This window comes from Artemia franciscana, chromosome 8 (assembly GCF_032884065.1).
Source record: "Artemia franciscana chromosome 8, ASM3288406v1, whole genome shotgun sequence".
Classification (NCBI taxonomy): domain Eukaryota; kingdom Metazoa; phylum Arthropoda; class Branchiopoda; order Anostraca; family Artemiidae; genus Artemia; species Artemia franciscana.
Genome location: NC_088870.1, coordinates 22,847,623 through 22,866,767, shown reverse-complemented (window position 1 = coordinate 22,866,767; position 19,145 = coordinate 22,847,623). Strand labels below are relative to the sequence as shown.

Below are 19,145 nucleotides of genomic sequence, written 5' to 3'. Positions count from 1 at the left end.
GTATATGAAAGGGGCTGCTTCCTCATCAAGGCCCCACTCTTTACGCTAAAGTTTTTTACTTTTTTAAAAAGAAGAGTTGAGAGAAAGAGTCAAACTTTAGCGTAAAGAGCGGGGCGTTGATGAGGAAGCAGCCCCTGTCATGTACGAAGTAATTTCTGTCCGTTTTAATGTCGCTCCTTACTTTCAGTTGAAAAAACTTGTTTTATTTTTTTATTTCATCTCGACACAAGAGTCCATGTAAAGGAATGAAAAGGAAGAGGTCTTTGAATGTATGCTTTGTAATCATTTTTTTTTCTCTCGAATAAGATAAAAAGCAAACCTTCGAATCCATAGTACTGCTACGGGATTTATAGGAGATCTAGAAAAAAGTTACATAGAGGCACCAATAAGGAGGTTATCGAGCAGTCACTGTACCTATTTTTTCTAAGAATATAAAACTTCCGTTTACTTGGTCGAAAAAAAATGCTGATAGCTACCAAAGCCTCATAAATGTATTACAAACTGTTGATTCAAAACACAAAATAATCGGAAATAAAATAAGATAATGTCCGATTTTTGCAACTTCAAAAAATTTTATTCTAAGGACGGCATGGGTTGCCATAGCCACCACGACCACGTGATTCTCCACCACGATTTTCGTCACGACCGCCTGAAAAAAATATTGCACCATGTTAGAAGATTTAAATTATCATTTATTTTGCAATTACAATAGAACAAATTGCCACAAGTTGCAAAAATATACAGACGGGAGCTTATTTAAGAGACATATGGTTTTACGGTAGATTTCTCACTTACTCATTGACACTTGTACATAAGAACTTTTAAAGGGAAGGAGTATAAAAAAGAAGAAAAGAAAGTAACATGAGATATAGCAAAAACTATAATATTTTCAGTACTTGCGTATTATCCATAACACACTCAACGGGTGAAGTTAGGTTATTCTAATGAAATATGCCTAAATATGACGTAAAAATAATACTTTAGTAACAAAATTATAGAAACTGTAACAGAGAATTATGGAAAGCAAGCGGTTCAGAACGCATTATATTAAATAACTAACATAACTGTATCTATATATTAAATATTCAATTAAAGTATACCACCATTAAAGAACTTCGCATTATTAGTGACTAGAGCTCTAGTATTTATTGAGAAATAATAAAAACAATCATATTATATGTCGCAAAATGAACGGTAATAAATTGACTGATGATAAGAAAAGTGGTATGAAGTAGTTAAAGGATACCAAAATTTAAGATTCAACAAAGTTTCCACAGTAAGCTAGTTTTACACCGATCTTCCTTTTCAGACATATAACGAAAACGTAAACATATTTCATTAACTTGAATGGCAGATTCTATCATATCTCAACCATTGGCAGTCAAAAAAGAAGAAAAAAAAAAGGACCAATTTCTGTTCATGCTCACTTACAGAGAAGACCATAGGTTTACTTGTATCCGCGGCATAGAACAAAATATGTTACGAGCACTCATTTTTGCGGAAGATAAATAAGTTTGAAGGCAATTTGGTCTTTACCTTGAAAACAGACAAGACAAAATACCCTTTTTGATGCCACGGGATTACCGTGAAACGGAGAAGATTAGTATTGGATGAATTTCCTGGCACTGGAAATTTTTTTTCCCCGGACAAGTTACCCTACACAAAATCTCCACTCGAAAGCTCTAAAACTTTATATATGTATCCTATACGGATACATAAAATGATAAGAGAATCCTTATATAGTCCTAAACACAGATTTTTTTTCAGTAAAAAAAGAAAGAAAAGTTAACAACAGTGATTTTTTCCGGGTAAAAATTACTATGTTATATTAATACACTGTTTTCAGGTGCAAACATATGGATTAAATCACGACCGTCTTAGCCATTTTTAGTGGCTTTGGGCTGTTTTTTTTTTTTTTTTGTTACTATGGGACTTGTTCCCATAGTAACTGCTAATGTAACTATTGCTAAGTAACTGCGGTAGCTGCTAATGCAGCTACCGCTGTAACGACGAAAAGTAAAGAAAAAAGAAAACGATAATTGAGGAAATGAGAAAAGGAAAAGTAATGAAAAAAAAGAGAATAAGTAAGGAGAAAAGTTTTTTACCGAAACTTATAGAAAAAGACGAGGAAAGTGAGGAAAAAGAAAAGGAAAATGCTTATAAAAAGCAATGCTTTCGTGTTATTTTGGAGCCTATAAAGGATAAACATGTAGGGGGAATTGAATTCATGTCAAAATTTCTAATCCAACAGAAATTGCTGACACGCTATCCTATGACCTGTAACTAAAAAATACAACAATGACTATATCAATACGTAATTTAGATATTTCAGAAGGTGTAGGCATTGAGCATTCCTGGGTTGTTGCTGAATTATAAAACAAAGTAATTAAAGCGACTGGAGGATAGCAAGGAAATAATTTTCTTTTTAATGGACACAGAGTTGCTCAAGCGTTTCTCTGCTCTTTACGGCCAGCTGGATATCGACGACATTCTTCTCGAATCTCAAGCTCGTATTGCCAAGTATTGATTGCTGGATGAGGAGAAAAAGCCGGAAAACTTCCTAGACAGTGTCAACCATCTTCAGGCATTACCAGTGGCTTACTCAGAATTAATTAAAGTACTTCGTATTGCTGCTACACTTCCTGGGACAACAGCGAGCAATGAGCGTTTTTTCTTACCTGGAAATAATGAAATACTACCTGCGGTCTACAACAGGAGACGATTGTCTCAATCACCTCCTTTTGATGTTTGCAGAGAAGGATTTAGTATAAAATTGGACTACGACCAGCTTGATGACGATTTTGCAAAGATGAAACCTCGGTGGCTCCCCTTGTTACCTTGAGTGTTGTAATATTTTTTTTCTTGTTATGTTTTTCTTTTTGTAAATATATTTGATCTGAAAGATTTTTGCTGAAGGAAAACCGAGATTTTGACTACAACCCTCAGCATGCTACTGAAAATTACTTTCACCGACGTATTGTTTACTTAAATAAGAAAGTTTCTCGCTGATGTAGTCTGGTTGAATTTTCCACTTTCAGTTTAATCACTTAACCTCGTTGATTGTGATCATTGATGTTATAATTAATCTCAGAGGTCAGTGTGGCTGAGTTCCACATTTGGTTATAATACATTTCCAAGCAACACACAGGTGCTGAAAATGCGTTTTTACTTAGAATATTCGATCGATGTGCTGCCAAAACCCAGGAAAAATATTTTTTTCTTACGCGACACGAAGTGAGTCGAGAGGGGGGGGGGGCAAGATTCAGTTCATGCCCAACCCAAGATTTTGCCCAAATGGCGCCTCTGGAATTAAGTCAAAACGCCATTGAAGTAACGTCATACGAGGGTCAAATGTCTTATTACACCAATAGCAAAGCTAACAATCTGCCAGTCCAATCAGCCAATCCCAAATAGTCTAGTCACAATTACCAGCCAGTCCCAAATAATCTAGGCCTATATATCAGCCAAGATACAAGCTTTCGACTATGGGAAGCATTGGAAGGAACACGCCCACCTTCAGGCAGAGTTTCTGCTAAAAATGAAAGTAAACAAGCAATAAAACTAATATAGGAAAATATTATCATATTTATGAGGGTGACTATCTTTTTCTTACACAGAATTTTCAAGCTAAACTCGGATTTTTACCACCCTCAGTGTTTCAAGCATGAATACTCTTTAACAAAAGGGCAGGGAAATATGATTTTTTTTTTTCTGCATAACTGTAGACTGAGATTATTTGAGGCTTATTTATGTGTATTTGTCTAACAAAATACTTTCAGTTTAGATGTTGTGGAAGGTAATCGGCAAATAAAACATTTAAAACTACAACTGGTTGTATTTATTGCATTCTAAAACACTTTCAGTAAAGCAATGGTTACATTTAAAGATAAAAGTGGATGTTTAGGAGGCTTGCAGCCCCCTCGTGTGAAGACATGTATCTCATATTTTAAGAAGTATTGATGTTTCTCCTAACTTTCAATTCCAATAAGCTTTTTGTAACTAAAAGAATCAACTGGCGAGATGTGTAGAATAAACCAAATACATAGATTTTCAAATGGAAATACAAAAGTTCGAACAATCGTACAAGTTTCACAGGTATTGCGTTGGATAGAATCGATATTACGCACGACTTCACAACACAACACTGCCGGGTTAAGCAATGTTCAGCTTCCACTGGGTTCGCTACTACTACCACTAATAACTCACTACAGTACCAAGCCGCCTGAGGCCAACACAGCCACGCACGCTCTTCCTCCGACCTAATCTATTAAAGGCCTCCTTCTTTAACCCCTCCCCATGAAGTTCCCATTTCCTTTAAATCTTTATTTATGACATCCTCCAAACCCACACAAGGACAACCTGCGTTCCGTGTAGTCCCAGACGGTTGGCCAAAAAGGACAATCTTCGGCAATCTGTCATCCTTCATCCGCAGAACGTGGCCTAGCCAAATCAACCTTTCTTTCATTATAGCCCTAAAAAGCGGGATTGAACCACAATTTTCGTACAACTTATTGTTTAAAATTCGATCAGTCAGACTGGTACCCAGAACAATCTATAGACAATTTCTCTGGAAAACATCTAGTAAGTTTTTCATCTGCTTTTCGGAGCGCCCATGCTTCAGAGCCAAATTTGACCACTGTCATCACTGTAGCTTCCACTATTCTAATCTTGGTTTGCAGACTTATCTTTCTATTCTTCCTTTTTTTTAACTGTGAAAAAACAGTCTGAGCCTTAGCTATTCTACTTTTTACATCTTCACTGCTCCTACCGTCTTTACTAATAATAATACCAAGGTAAGTGAAGCTACCAACCTGATCAATCTTTTCGTTACCCAACGTCACCTTTTCATCTTCACTTATTCCAAGCTTTAGTGACTTAGTATTCTTCATATTAATTTTCAGGCCTATTCTAGCACCCTGAACTCGCAAAACCTGTAAAATTCGTGTATTTTGCTCATACATTCATCTAATATGCTTAAATCATTTTCCTGTGCTCCTTAAGACGAAGTTCATCAAAAAAATCCATATAAAGGGGATAGAACATAATCCCTGCTTAATTTCTGGTTCAATACAAAACCAGTTAATGCTGCTTAACTAGCCTCATTTCCTACTTTAACCGCAACAGTATTATTCTCGTGCATAGCACAAATCACTTTAATGTATTTTCCTGTTATGCAATGTAAGGATAAGACCTTTGCTAACACTTTTCTATCAACAGAATCGAAAGCTCGCTCATAATTGATAATACTAACGACCGAAGGTGTTTGACATCAAAGAGACTTCTCAAGTATTAACCTAAGAGTGAAAACTTAGTTGACACATCCTCTACCTTTTCTAAAACCGCACTGTTCTTCCCTTAAAACTTTGTCCACAGCATCTCTCAGTCTACAAAGTATCATATTACTAAGTAATTTCTTACCTACAGAGACCAGGCTAATGCCTCAATAATTACGACACTCACTCTTGTCACCTTTCTTATACAGTGGTGTAATGTTTTCCTAAAATCATTAGGTACTTCCCCTTTTTAAGGTCATATTCATAATCTTCAGTAGCTTATTCCTAATTTCAGAGCCACAATATTTAAGAAACTCATTTATCACACTATCAGCCACTGGAGCCTTATTATTTTTTAATCCTTTTAATACTGTCGCTAATTCTTCCTCACTAAACAAATCTTCCTTCACATCCAAGGTATCACAAACTTTTTCATTTTCATCAATATATTTTCCTGCACCTGTATCTCGGTTTAGCACATTCTCAAACTGTTCCACCCATCTTTCTTTAACTTTTTCCTTATCACTAATTGTGGCCCCATTTCTATCTTTAACTGGGACTAGTCCGGATTGACCACTCCCTTTCAATTTAATAACGTGCCTATATAATATTTTACTATTGTGCCGTCTAGTTGCATCTTCCAGATCCTCAGCAATTTTATCCAGGGCCTCCACTTCATTTCTCTTTAGTTCATATTTTAATGCTGTCTCCATTTTCTTTACATTCCTTTTGTTTTCATACAACCTATCACTCAGATAATTCGTATGCAAACCACTTCTACTCTGCATTAAACCTAAAGCTTTTTCACTAATATTCCTAGTTGCAGTCCTAGCACTCTTCCCTAAGACACCATCAGCAACTTCACAAATTGTTTTTCTGAAATTAATCCATCCATCTTCCACATTGTCGAAATTTAAACTCTCAAGCTTAGTATTCAGCTGTTCCTGGAAAGTTTTCTCAAAATTTCATCCTGGAATCTACCAACATCATAACTTTCAGGGAGGTAGTTTCCCCTGCGAAATTTCAGCTTTAAATTAACCTTAGACACTACTAGATCGTGATCTTTACTTTTAACATCAATAACAGCACTCCTATACACCCTCGTATCTTGTATTGATCCTGCTAGTCTTCGATTTACAATAATGTAATCAATAAGGTTTGCTGTCTTACCATCACGTGAATACCAATTCAACTTATGGCCCATTTTGTGACTAAACACCGTATTGGTTATAACTAGGTTGTTATACCCTACAAAATTGCAAAAGTCTATACCCATAACGTTTTTCTTTTCCTACACCAAATTTATGTAGGTAGGATACCATCTATCCCTATTTCTACCAGCCTGGGCGTTAAAATCTCCTAGGAAAGACCATTTCTCTACCTGGTACCCTGTCTATTTGCTTCTGTAACTGTAAGTAAAATTCATCTGAGTCTAATTAAGGATTTGGGTCTAAATTAACCCGTTGAACTCAACGTTCGTGCAGCTTTCAAACCCCTTTCAGTTCAAGACTCTTTCAATTTATACGCAACTTAACTCAATCCACTCCAGTTCAAGCCGCTATTCAACTCAACTTCAAGCAAGTACAACCCCACTTAACTCTATGTTTATGAAAATGAACACAATTCAATTAAGCACATATTTACAGAAATCCATCAGGGGCCTTACTTCTTGCTTTATTCACATTTTCCGTTTTATATTGCAATGCCTCAAAATTAATTTCAGATTTGACGTTTCAATGGTTTGGTAAAATTCTAGTTCAGGAGCTCTTTGTTAGCTAAAAAAGTAGTTGAGTTAGGTGAACGAATCTGTCAGAGATGCATCAAGGCCTTATATACGTAATAATTGTGCTCTCACATACATAATAATTTTTGTTCGTATTAAGTTTTAATGATGCTCCTTATTTCAGTTGAAAAAATATGTTTTTTATAATTTTTTGAATAATGCTGAGAAATCTTTATGGAAAATCCCCTTTCCCCATGCTAAAATTGCTCTATGGAAAGATCATCCCACATAAGGGATTCTCAAGGAATCTCTGGGGAAGATATTTTGAAGCACCTTGATCCTTTGGTTCCCCCCTCCCGAGGGGAGAGACCTCTGATGACCTAAACAGTTTGCAAATGAAACCCTGCAAAATAGATTTACTGCTCAAATGAGGTACAAGGGATTTTCTGCTCAAGTGTTCTTAGCTTCCTACCTCCTGACTTATAAGTTTTAGATATTTGTACATAAATTTTTAAATTGAGAAGAAAAGATATCCTTTAAATTCCACTGAAATAGCAGGAACTGCATTTTCAAAAATCAAAGCCAATGAAAAAGGGATTGAAAACTAAAGACAAGGGTAGACGTAAAAACTTGACAATACCTACCCACAATATGCTTATGACCCTGGATTGATTTTTTACATTTTCATTCACCCAGCTCAACTGGTTTCCAAGATAGCAAGAAGCCAAAAAACTATAATTTTACACAGTTTAAGCTAAGTCAAATCAAGCTTTGGAAGGTTTTGTGAGAACACTTTTTGTCTGAAGACTTAAATATAAGGAAAAGTAAATGAAACTCACAATTAAAAAGTGTTAAGTTGACAATTAAAATTATTAAAATGCAATAAACTTATTGCACACATTTAGTGTCAAAGAAGTCCTAAAAAGGGACATTTTACATGAAGAAATTTGAAAGCATTTTACATGTTCACAATTTATTTTCTGTTTCTTTGGCTGATAATTTTTTTTTGTCAACGTATTTCATATTTAGGGGCTCTCACAGGGATCAGACAGAATAGTTTTTCTCACACCAGAGTGCTTGAAAGTGATTCTTTTTTTTTAAATCATTTTTTGGTTTTGGCACTTTTGGCTGTAAACCTGTCAATTCTTTATTAAATTCGCTAACTGAAATACAAACATACAATTCGATTTACCATCCAACGCTCTTCCCAAATATAAAAACTATAACTGATAATTGTGTCTCAATTCCCCTAGTGAGATTCACATCTTCAGTTAAAATTTGTTATCACAAGAAAAGTCAACAAGCTGCTTTCTTACTTCAGCAGTTACTTTTGGTTTTTTATCATAAACTGAAAATGTATGAGCCACTCTTGAGTTATGTAAGGCTCTTAAACAGTAGTGGTTTGAGGCTTTATAATGTGCAGAGGGAGGGGGACAAGATAAACAACATGAGTATATAAAAAAAAGAACTTAAGGCTAAATTTCAGCAAAACTGTGGGGGGGGGGACAGCTGCCCAGGCCTAGAACCACCACTATTCTTAAAAACACTCAGACTAGCTGATGATATCCCGAGTAGATCACAAAATCAACAAATTTTATCGGCATTCGGAGATTATCAGATTGATTATGAAGTACGGTAAACTGCCTACTCTGTAATTTGAAACGACACTGAAATGGCTTGAACTAGGAATTCTATGACTAGAAATTGGATAGAATAATTTATAGGGTAAGATACCCAGTAGTTGGACAGCTGATCTCCACTTCAACAATTAAGTCATTGTACAATCTGCGTTGAGTACCTATAAAGTGGACTGTTTTCATACTAGATTTGTCAAAATGTTTGTTAACTTTATACTATGTGATTAGCTTAAATATTTTAACCATACACAACACTCAAAATTTCGAATATACTGAGAGAAAACAATCGAGCCTATTGTTGGAGACATGTTTAAAGCTTGAGCCTATCTTGGAGAATATCTTAGAATAACATATCAAAATAACAGAAAGAGTTAATCTTCAGTGAAATGTTGAAAAACCAGAAGTTTTCCAATTTGCAGTCAGCCAATCCCAAATAGTCTCGTCCTAACTATCAGCCAATCGCAAATAGTTTAGTCTAAACTATAAGCCAATCCCAAGTAGTCCAGCCCTAACCATTAGCCAATGCCAACTAGTCTAGTCATAACTATCAGCCCAACCTAAATAGCCTGTCTTAACTATCAGCCAATTCCGAATAGTCTAGTTGTAACTATCAGCCAATCCTAAGTAATCTAATCCTAACTATCAGCCAGTCCTCAGTAAACTAATCCTAACTATCAGACAATCCCAAATAGTCAGTCAGGTCTAATCCTCACTACTAGCCAATCCCAAATAGTCTAGTCCTAGCTATCGGCCAATCCCAACTATATAAACCTATTGTCAATGATTAGCCTGTTGTATGTATAGGAAAGACTTTCAAATCAGAATATCTGCCAAGGATAAGGTAATGACAAAGTACTAGGGTCTTACCTCAGTTATATATTAGCTGACCTTGAAAGAAGACAACTTCTAAAAGCTTGACTATGAGCCAGTTATGGAGAAATATAAATATTACGCTAAATAGTCAAACCTTGTAATATGGTATCTACTTTTTAATCGTATCCCAAGTAGAAGTGCAGCTTCACCAAAAAAATGTAGTAGGGGGTAAGGATTTTTCGATGTTTTACAACCAAGGTTTAAAATAAAAAGTGTTTTTTTTTCGAATTTCTGGCACCCATGATTCCAAGCTCGTAGAATATGATTTGAGCCACATTAGTTTTATTTTACCGAAACGGCGAAATAATTGAGTCTAGAACTCCCGGGGGATTGAGAAGACTGATTTATATGAGGACTAGGACAACCAAATTTCCACCTGATCTTGCCAACTGACATATATCAAATGACTAATGGTATTTGCCCCAACAATAAAAAAACACGAACATATTTTTTAAAAATAAAACTTACTCTTTTAACAATCGTGATAAGTTCATTATTTGAAATCAGCAATAAAAACTAAAGTAAGTTTGGCTATCTTATCTCCCCCAGTTCTTGATTTTTAAATCATTGAGCATTTTATGACTTAGGTCACTCAATACAACTAGGTACATCCTTATTTCTTCAAAAAGAAGAAAGAAAACTCATTAAAGACAGTAATCCATATCAAATTCTGCGCATTAACCAGATAATACAAATTTTTATACACTCTATCACGATTCCGTGACTTACCATCACGGAATCCATCACGCCCTCTTCCTCTTCCACGACCTCCCCTGAATCTACCACGTTCTCTGGGTCTGTCTTTGGTCTTCCACGCGTTAGATTCTTCCTTCGGGCTTTCCGGCTTGTCACTCCAATTATCTATGGCAGGAGGTTCATTTTCAGGATTACTCATCAATGGTTCTTCCGGTTGCTACAAAAAAAACTTTGAAAGCTCTTCGCGGCCTCCATAAACTTGAAAGGGTCTATTCAACACGTCACTGACTAAACACGCTGAAACTAGGTTAAAAAAAAAATACCAGTCCTCAAGAATATTCCAAGAACACACCATTAAACAGGAATAAACTGTTATCCCCCGTTCTTTTATTTTCGTTTTTCATTCAATAAAAGTGACACCATCTATTTAGTAGAGGCCGAGGCCGTACAAGTTGGCTATATTTATTAATTTTCTTCTCATCTAGCACATGAAATCAATTAAGCGAAGGAGTTTGAAACCATCTAGAAAATAACCCCAAAATTGCTCGTGTGTTTGAATACGAGGATTCCTTTATTCTTGCAGCTTTAATGGCAAAAGCTGGAGGAGGGGCCTCTAATCTTCATAAATATAGACATATTTCGTCTCTTCAATCTAAGTTGTTCAGAGATAATTTAGGGACTATAATTGGAGAACGCTTATCGACAAGCACCTTTGTGCACACTCCATTTCTTGAGATTTCAGAAGCAGGACTCAACGCGATACTGTTCACACAGTCGAAAGATGTGTCTCCTATGATTATTTTTTTTTGTCCACGGTCTCATCATGTAGAACGAGTGGTCATGGAAAGTTTGGAAAAGGGCTTCGACCAGAGTGAATTTAGAACTTCCTGGCAGGGGTATTAAATTTTGTCTAATGTATTCTAAAAATGGATTGTAATCTTTGCACATTGCACCCACCTGGTTCATCACGTAAACTGCCTTTTTTGACAGTTCAGGTTATAAAATTTTTGGACCCGGTTCATCCACGTCCTTCACCTTCAAACTTTTAAAATTTTAAAAGTTTTAAAATGTTGTCCGAGTTTTTTTTCATTTTTCAAATTTAAGCCTGGCTAGTACTTAGGTCTTACTTTCTTTTTTTAATACAAACTGTTGGACCCTTTCATAATATATTACCAGTCATGTCGACTGCCGGCCTCAAAGAATCAGGCAGGTAACTAAGTCCAATTTTTGCAATGGTTTGTTCTTCTGATGATTGTCTTTTAATATAAACTTTGGACAACAGTTCCTTCTTTAACATAATTTTCTGGTTTGAGTTAAAAAATTTTAATTATTGCTCAGACACCATAAACATTTTTGCAGATACATAATAAGTAAGCGATCCTGAACTGAGAACTAAAATAAACTAAAATTTGTTTTGAATTTTTTTTTGTTACGGAAATAAAATTTTGCTTTTACTAGATGTATTTGACAGAAGGATAAATCATTTCCTATTCTAGAAAAAAAGAGACGACGGTGATAGCGTTAATACAAAACAGCATAAAAAAACACTTAAATTTGAATTAACTTAAAACCATATTGTTAGTCTACGCAGTAAACAATACCCTAAATTCGAAATAACGGGTTTCGACTAGATTGACAAGCCAAAAACAGAAAATTATAATAACATGAATCAGTGTAATGAAGGGTAATTGGGGAGAAGAAACTAAGAGTTTCAAACCCCTTTTTGCTGAGTTTTATTTACGTGTTTATTTTAAACCAATTTCCTTCTAGAAGTTTGTCAAGTCCTTGTTGCAAGAAAAATTAGTGAAATTCTTGATAACATAAATAATTTTATAACCAAATTGTTAAGCTACGGCTTTCTTATTACAAACACCTTTCAGTTTAGCACTTATTTTTTAACAATTTGTGGAAAATCAGCCATAAGGTGCTTCACTTTCATCAAGGAGTTCCCTTTCTATCTATCGATATTCTGAATATACCTATATTCTTAATCTATGGACAGTGGAAACTTGGGACAAGCGGTAGTTAGACAAACAGACCCCCAAATAGTACCTCACCTGCTATTTGCTCTCCCCTCTCCTATAATTTCCTTTCATCCTTGAAGAAAAACTCACACAGTACCAGACTGGCGATTTTTAAGTAATTTTTATGTAAACTATGTCATGTTGACTGAAGAACCAAGAGCCCCTAAAATCAAATATTTAAAAATTAACTTGGTAAAGCTAGAACGAAACATCTTGTTTTCCATGTTTTCCAGTCTAAGCACGATAAAACCAATAGAATCAAAGTTGTTCTAAGATTGAAAGTATACCCATATGTCCAACCAACCTTTCCCTAGCACCGGCGGTAGCCTATAATTATATTTGGGAGTTCTAAAGATCGTAAAAAACCAGGGTTGATTGAACAAGCTGTCAATCAGGAACTAAAGGTAACATCATATCAGAACTTGAACGTTCCTTAAAATGGTAGAAACCTATATTTAAAATCACCAGGTCTACAACTGAAATCAGAAAAGTTAGCTTAAGACATAACAGAATATTTGTACACAATTACGTTGGCAGATCAATATGAACCCCTAACATAGGCAGCGTAATAGCGCTGCCTACGATATACTTAAATTTGTACTTTTTTCCAAGAAACTTCATATAGAACTAGCTGTCGTAGAAACTTCAAAAGAAGTGCCATCCATTGGAAATAAAAAAGCTCCAGTGCTCTTTTAAGGCCTAGCGGAAGTCCAAGTAATTTACTCCCTAGTCAATTCTTTCTTAGGGGTGGCAACTCGGTCAAAAACAAAGTTATCAGTTTTCTTCATCGCTTTAACTAGATCTTAAACAAAAAAACAAGTTTTTTTAAATGAAAGTAAGGAGCGACATTAAAACTTAAAACGAACAAAAATGACTCCGTACATGAAAGGGGCTTTTCCTCCTCAACACCCCGCTCTTTACACTAAAGTTTGACTCTTTCTCTTAACTCTACATTTTAAAACAGTAAAAAACTTTAGCGTAAAGAGTGAGGAAAGCCGTTGAGGAGAAAAAGCCCCTTTCATATACGGAGTAATTTTTGTTTGTTTTAAGTTTTAATGTCGCTATTTGCGAAAATTGTAGCAACAACTATACATCTCGTTTTGGTCAGTCCCCTAAAAATCTCCCATAAAATCTAGTTAATGCTTACATCTGTTCACCAGAAAACGTTGCTGAAAGCAATCACTTTTAAAGAATTTTGACAAAAAGTCCAACATAAGCATGAAGAGTGAGGTTTTTAGAAGGGGATAGCCCCCCACATATATTGAATGTTTTCTGTGTTTTAAGTTTCAATGTTAGCCTACTCCGTAAATCATTTCAAAAATCTATTTTCTACTGAGCACTTACACATAATTTCAAACCATTTTAAAGAAATATAAGGCAAACCAGTTTAGTTAAATGATGCTTTAAAATAAATATAGGAAATGTCTTGTGTAGTAAAAACGGAAGCATCCCCCAACAGCACCGTTATCAAGGCTTAATTGAAATGAATAGAGGTGGTAGAGCAACTCCTTTCCCCTCTAGAAAGTTTTCCATGTTTTTCCAAGGGCTCATGGGGAATACAACGAAATAGGTTCGTTCAGACATAAGGCACCCCCCCCCCCATACCCAGCCTAAGAAATAACCCAACACCCCTCATTTCAAGTACCTGATGGGCTAAAATCCATCACCAAGCATATTTTAACGAAAAATTATCTTAAAATTAGTTAAAATAATTAAATTATTTAAAAATAATTTTAAATATAAAATTTTAAATTAAAAATAATTAATTATATAAAAATATTATTTAAATTATTTAAAAATATTAAAAATTATCTACTGGGCTAAATATAGCATTTAGATAATGGTCCACGTTAATAATTTGCCAATTTGAGTTTTAAATCAATTGACATTCTCAAAATTTTTAGTTGATAGCAACTTAATTCTTGTAGTGGCGAAACATGCTTTTCAGGCTTTTTCTTTTTGAAATGAGGAAACTTCTCATTCCCGTAAATTTTAATGAGTGGGTGAGCGACATTTTGAGCTACCCATCTTGTACTTTTTCTTTGGTTGCTCAATTTTGTGCGCGTGAGAATTTTCCGGTGGGAAATTTCCACGTAGATTTTTACGAGGGGAAGATTTTCAGTGACTTTTTCCCAGGGGGGGATTTCATATGGAGCGAATTTTTGGGGCGGGAATCTCCCAAGGGAAGGGTGAAAAACTTATTTTTTTCAGTCATCCGCTTGAAAAATTTAGAGTATGTGTAAGAACTTGTGTCCCGGCAGCCAAAAATCAGAACACAAGTCCTAAAATGTGTATGAAATCGTCAACCCTTTCTTTAATTAAATAAAAAAACAAGTTTTTTCAACTGAAAGTAAGGAGTGACATCAAAACTTAAAACGCACAGAAATTACTTCGTATATGAAAGAGACTGCTTCCTCATCAAAGCCCCGCTCTTTACGCTAAAGTTTGACTCTTTCTCTCAATTCTTCTTTCTAAAACAGTAAAAAACTTTAGCGTAAAGACCGGGGCGTTGATGAAGAAGCAGCCTCTTTCATATACGAGGTAATTTCTGTGGGTTTTAAGTTTTGATGTCACTCCTTACTTTCAGTTGAAAAAACTTGTTTTTTTATTTAATTTCTGAACGTTTTTGAATCAATGCATGTTTTGATTTTGGCTCTCCGCAGAGCAATAATCAAAACGAAATTTGCATATTTTTTTTTGGCTCAATGGCTTTCTCATAATTTTGATCGAATGATTTTGAGAAAATCAGAGCGGGGAACGAAGCCTAGTTGCCCCCCGATTTTTTGGTTAATTAAAAAGGCAACTAGAACTTTTAATTTTTTACGAATCTTTTTATTGGTAAAAGATTTACGTAACTTATAAATTAGCTTACGTAAAGAACTTTTGTATTCTCATGTTTTTATTACATATATGAGGGGATTCGCCCCATCGTCAGTACCTCGCTCTTTACACTAAAGCTTAAATTTTATCCCAATTCATTAAGAATGACCCCCTGAATCACAAAAGCCGTAGAATAAGTAGTTGAAATTACCGAAAATACTTTAGCATAAAGAGCGAGATATTAGAAGGAGGTGAGCCCCTCAAATGGGTAATAATTTCTGTTTGTTTTAAGTTTTATTGCTGTTCCTTACTTCCAGCTGAAAAAGCTTTTTCACTTTTATTTTTAATTGTTCTTTTTTTTTTAAATAATGCTAGTAAATCCTGCTCTCCCTTCATGGAAATTTTCTTCTCCCATTACAAATTCTCGAAGGAAAGTTCCCCCAGCATATCCCCCTCTTCTCAACCCCTCCCCCAAACCAAAAAAATCCTCCTGAAAACGCCTGTATACTTCCCAATAACCATTACTATATGTAAGCACAGGTCAAAGTTTGTAAATTGTTGCCCCTCCCACGGGGACTGTGGGGGAGTAAGTCGTCCCCAAAGACATAGTTATAAGGTTTTTCGACTAGCTGAATAAAATGGCTATCTCAGAATTTTGATCCGTTGACGTTGGGAAAATAATTAGCGTGGGAGGGGGCCTAGGTGCCCTCCAATTTTTTTGGTCACTTAAAGAGGACACTAGAACTTTTCATTTCCGTTAGAATGAGCCCTCTTGCAACATTCTAGGACAACTGGGTCGATACGATCACCCCTGGGGAAAAAAAACAAATAAACACGCATCCGTGATCTGCCTTCTGGCAAAAAATGCAAAATTCCACATTTTTGTAGATAGGAGCTCGAAACTTCTACAGTAGGGTTATCTGATACGCTGAATCTGATGGTGTGATATTCGTTAAGATGCTATGACTTTTAGGGGGCGTTTCCCCCTATTTTCTAAAATAACATAAATTTTCTCAGGCTCGTAACTTTTGATGGGTAAGACTAAACTTGATGAAACTTATATATTTAAGACCAGCATTAAAATGCGATTCTTTTGATGTAGCTATTGGTATCAAAATTCCATTTTTTAGAGTTTTGGTTACTATTGAGCCGGGTCGCTTCTTACTACAGTTCGTTACCAGGAACTGTTTGAAATCTAAATTCACAAAATCCAGAGCTTTTCAACAAGGATCCTTATTAGTCAACGATCAGGAAAGGCCTGATCATATGAAAAAATTCATGTCAAAAGATGGATACAAAACGGAAAAATCTTGTCTCTTACCTTTCTGCTACAGCAGGTAATCAGCCTTTTCAAATCAAACACAAGCAAACTTCGAGCCACAAAAATACCACAAAGTGGAAATAACAAAAAAAGGAAATGATAAAAACATCACAGTGTGTAAACAAGAAGAAAGGGACCCCCATTAAGAGACATAAAAAAGAAATTTTGATTCAGTGGTTTGTGATGTCCGATTATCTTTTTTTACGACAACAAAACAGAGCTTTTCATGAATGATCTTGACAGGTATTTATTACAAGACTTTAAAACAAACAGTTTGAACAAGGCAGAGCATGTAACGATTTTAACTTTTTTTTTGCCCCATTTTATTGCTCGACTTTGTAGAACACTGAAAAAGTGGTAACGGTTATTGAGTTTAATGCCCAACCGATATATGACCAACCGATATGAGGGTCATTGTCATTATCGGATATCGGGAAAGAAATATCGGTTATAAGATGATATATAGTTTCTTACGCATAACTTATTCAGAAGATGTCACCAGATTTCCTTATGTAATTTTACTTATTCAGTTACTGGGGGTGAAGCCACCAGTTAAGTCTCACGATGGAGGAGAGAGCAGCAGAGATGAGTCACATTTCTACGTTTGTTGTCAATACTTGTCAATACATACCTAGGGCAGTAATATTCTAAATATGAGTAGACTTCAAGTCCATACATCTTATACCACAACGTACACAACAACTATAAAGAATATAATACACCATACATTTGTTTGGTGATTGTGTACTTATGGGGGTGAACGATCCAACGTTCAATCGGTTAAAGCCATGATATCCAGTCAAGGGAACAGTTGAGGGAGAGGAAGCATTTTAAGGTGGGGGAAGGTCCCAATGTGTCACCACCACGTGAATAACACCTTGGAAAATTTACCTATATACATAGGAAATTTAGCTTATGTGTCCACATTTCTCGCCATACTGGACGATTTTTTTTATACAATTTTTAAATCTCTCCTTCATACTTAATACTCTAGCTGCAACCTTGTATCCAGTATGCCTAGCATGGATTAGTTAGTAGGAGACCATTTCATCCGAAAGTAGAATTGGTTTTCACATTATTATGTGAATGATTGAAATTCAAACTTGTGCGATTGAAATTAGGACTTGAATAATCAATTTCAATAAGTATCTTACACTTCTGTCAATCAGATTTTCAAGTATTGGTGCTTATGAAATTTAACTGGCTTCATTGACTAATCTGTTTCTTATTTTCAATTTCTGCAAATATCCGCCATTTCTTTTATGTGCTCAGAAGCAACTGATCAGAAAAGGTAAAGAAAATCAAACAATTCTTGTAAAAGGCCTAATTGTTAGAATTCAAAGTGAATTATCGAGGCCGTTCTTTGGTGTGTAATAAATCAGGTGCAAACATGTGAGTATGAATATGAGATGAGGATGTTTAAACTTTGATAAAGTTATTTTTCAGAGTTAAATTTAACGGCAAATTATATCCGTATGGGTGCGGTACCAATATATCCGTATATCAGACCCCGAAAAACCCTATTGGTCATGCGCTAGTTGAGTTGCACGAGAATTCAGTTAAATGGGGTTCAGCTAAATGGCGGTTCAGTTGCACTTGAACCGCCGAGGGTTCAGAAAGTTCAGCTACAGGAGTTCAATTATTTTCTGGCTCACTTACCCCCCCCCCCCCCAAAAAAAAAAGAGGTTTATAATTAATTCACTTGTAATAAATCTTCCTCTGTCTTTAGGTCCAGTCTACGAAAATGAGGGATTTCGTATTTTTTGCCAGAAGACAAATCACGGGTGAGTGTTTATTTGTTTGTTTTTTTTTGTTTAGGCACCCTGCTAATTTTCTAATATTTCAAAGATAATTTCCAAATGACACTCAAAAGAGTTGCAACCTAGGGAGATTCTTACCAAGATTAACACAAAACAAAAAGGTGTCCCACATGCCTCATAAAAGTCAGATGAATTACTTAAATCAATATGTCACGATTTAATTAAGGAGAAAAATAATTGACAACACAGTTGGACAGAATATAATAAAATGACGGAAGAGACACATATCTGGACAAATCGGATTTGTTTTCAAAATTATGACTCAAAATTACAAACCGGTGAAGCAGTGTCAAATTTCATAACTTTGCTAAATTTCATTTTTGATTATCTGTTCAAGAATCAATATTTTAATTAACCCTTGTTAGATCATAAAATAGTGTAATTTGCATTACCTAATATGATTTAACTACAGAATGTGTCCCAAAAAATTTAGAGCCCAAAAAGTATCAATATTAAAACATTTTCTACTATTGGCTGAACCGCTATTAGCAATGTATAGCTTTCCATGTTCTTTGTCATTGATTATTCATATGAACCTTTGTTTAATTCCGTAAGCAATCTCTTCTACGAGCATCCTGGCTTTGAGTGACTTCAATGAAACTAATCACTGTTGATTAGCAATATTTTGGTGATTCTCAAAGATCCTTTTGTTTGATATCCTTGACAAGAAAAACAGCTAAAGATAACATTGATAAACAAATTTTTAGTTACAGATACTTGTTCAAGTGTTTTCTTTGTTTCAGTAGTGTCTGGTAAATTCTAAAGTTGGAATTCTTTTGCAGCAGCAGTATCATATAAAAATTCAATATCTGTAAGGGTGATTTATCAGATATTCCATCTATTAAATTCTTATGTGACACTGCCACTTCAAACGAATTCAAACTAAAGGATTTAACAGTTATTTTATCCCCGCTAAAAATAAATTCCAAAGTTTAGAAGCCATTGATGACTTTTTAGC

At 35.2% G+C, this 19,145-nt stretch overlaps 1 protein-coding gene across 5 annotated transcripts in view; it reads right to left on the bottom strand.

Moving 5' to 3' along the window:
• Positions 1–262: 262 nt before the first annotated feature.
• Positions 263–19,145, bottom strand: part of LOC136030147 (uncharacterized) — a 57,646-nt gene continuing 38,763 nt past the window's right edge. For 3 of the 5 annotated variants that reach the window (XM_065708848.1, XM_065708852.1, XM_065708849.1), the window contains 2 exons: positions 10,236–10,419; positions 474–649 (listed from right to left, as the gene is read on the bottom strand). In XM_065708848.1, coding sequence (XP_065564920.1) covers positions 579–649; positions 10,236–10,419 — 255 coding nt within the window. In that variant the 3' untranslated portion in view covers positions 474–578. Of the gene's footprint in view, positions 650–10,210; positions 10,420–19,145 lie in introns of all 5 variants that reach the window. The other 2 variants (XM_065708850.1, XM_065708851.1) reach the window with 2 other exon arrangements.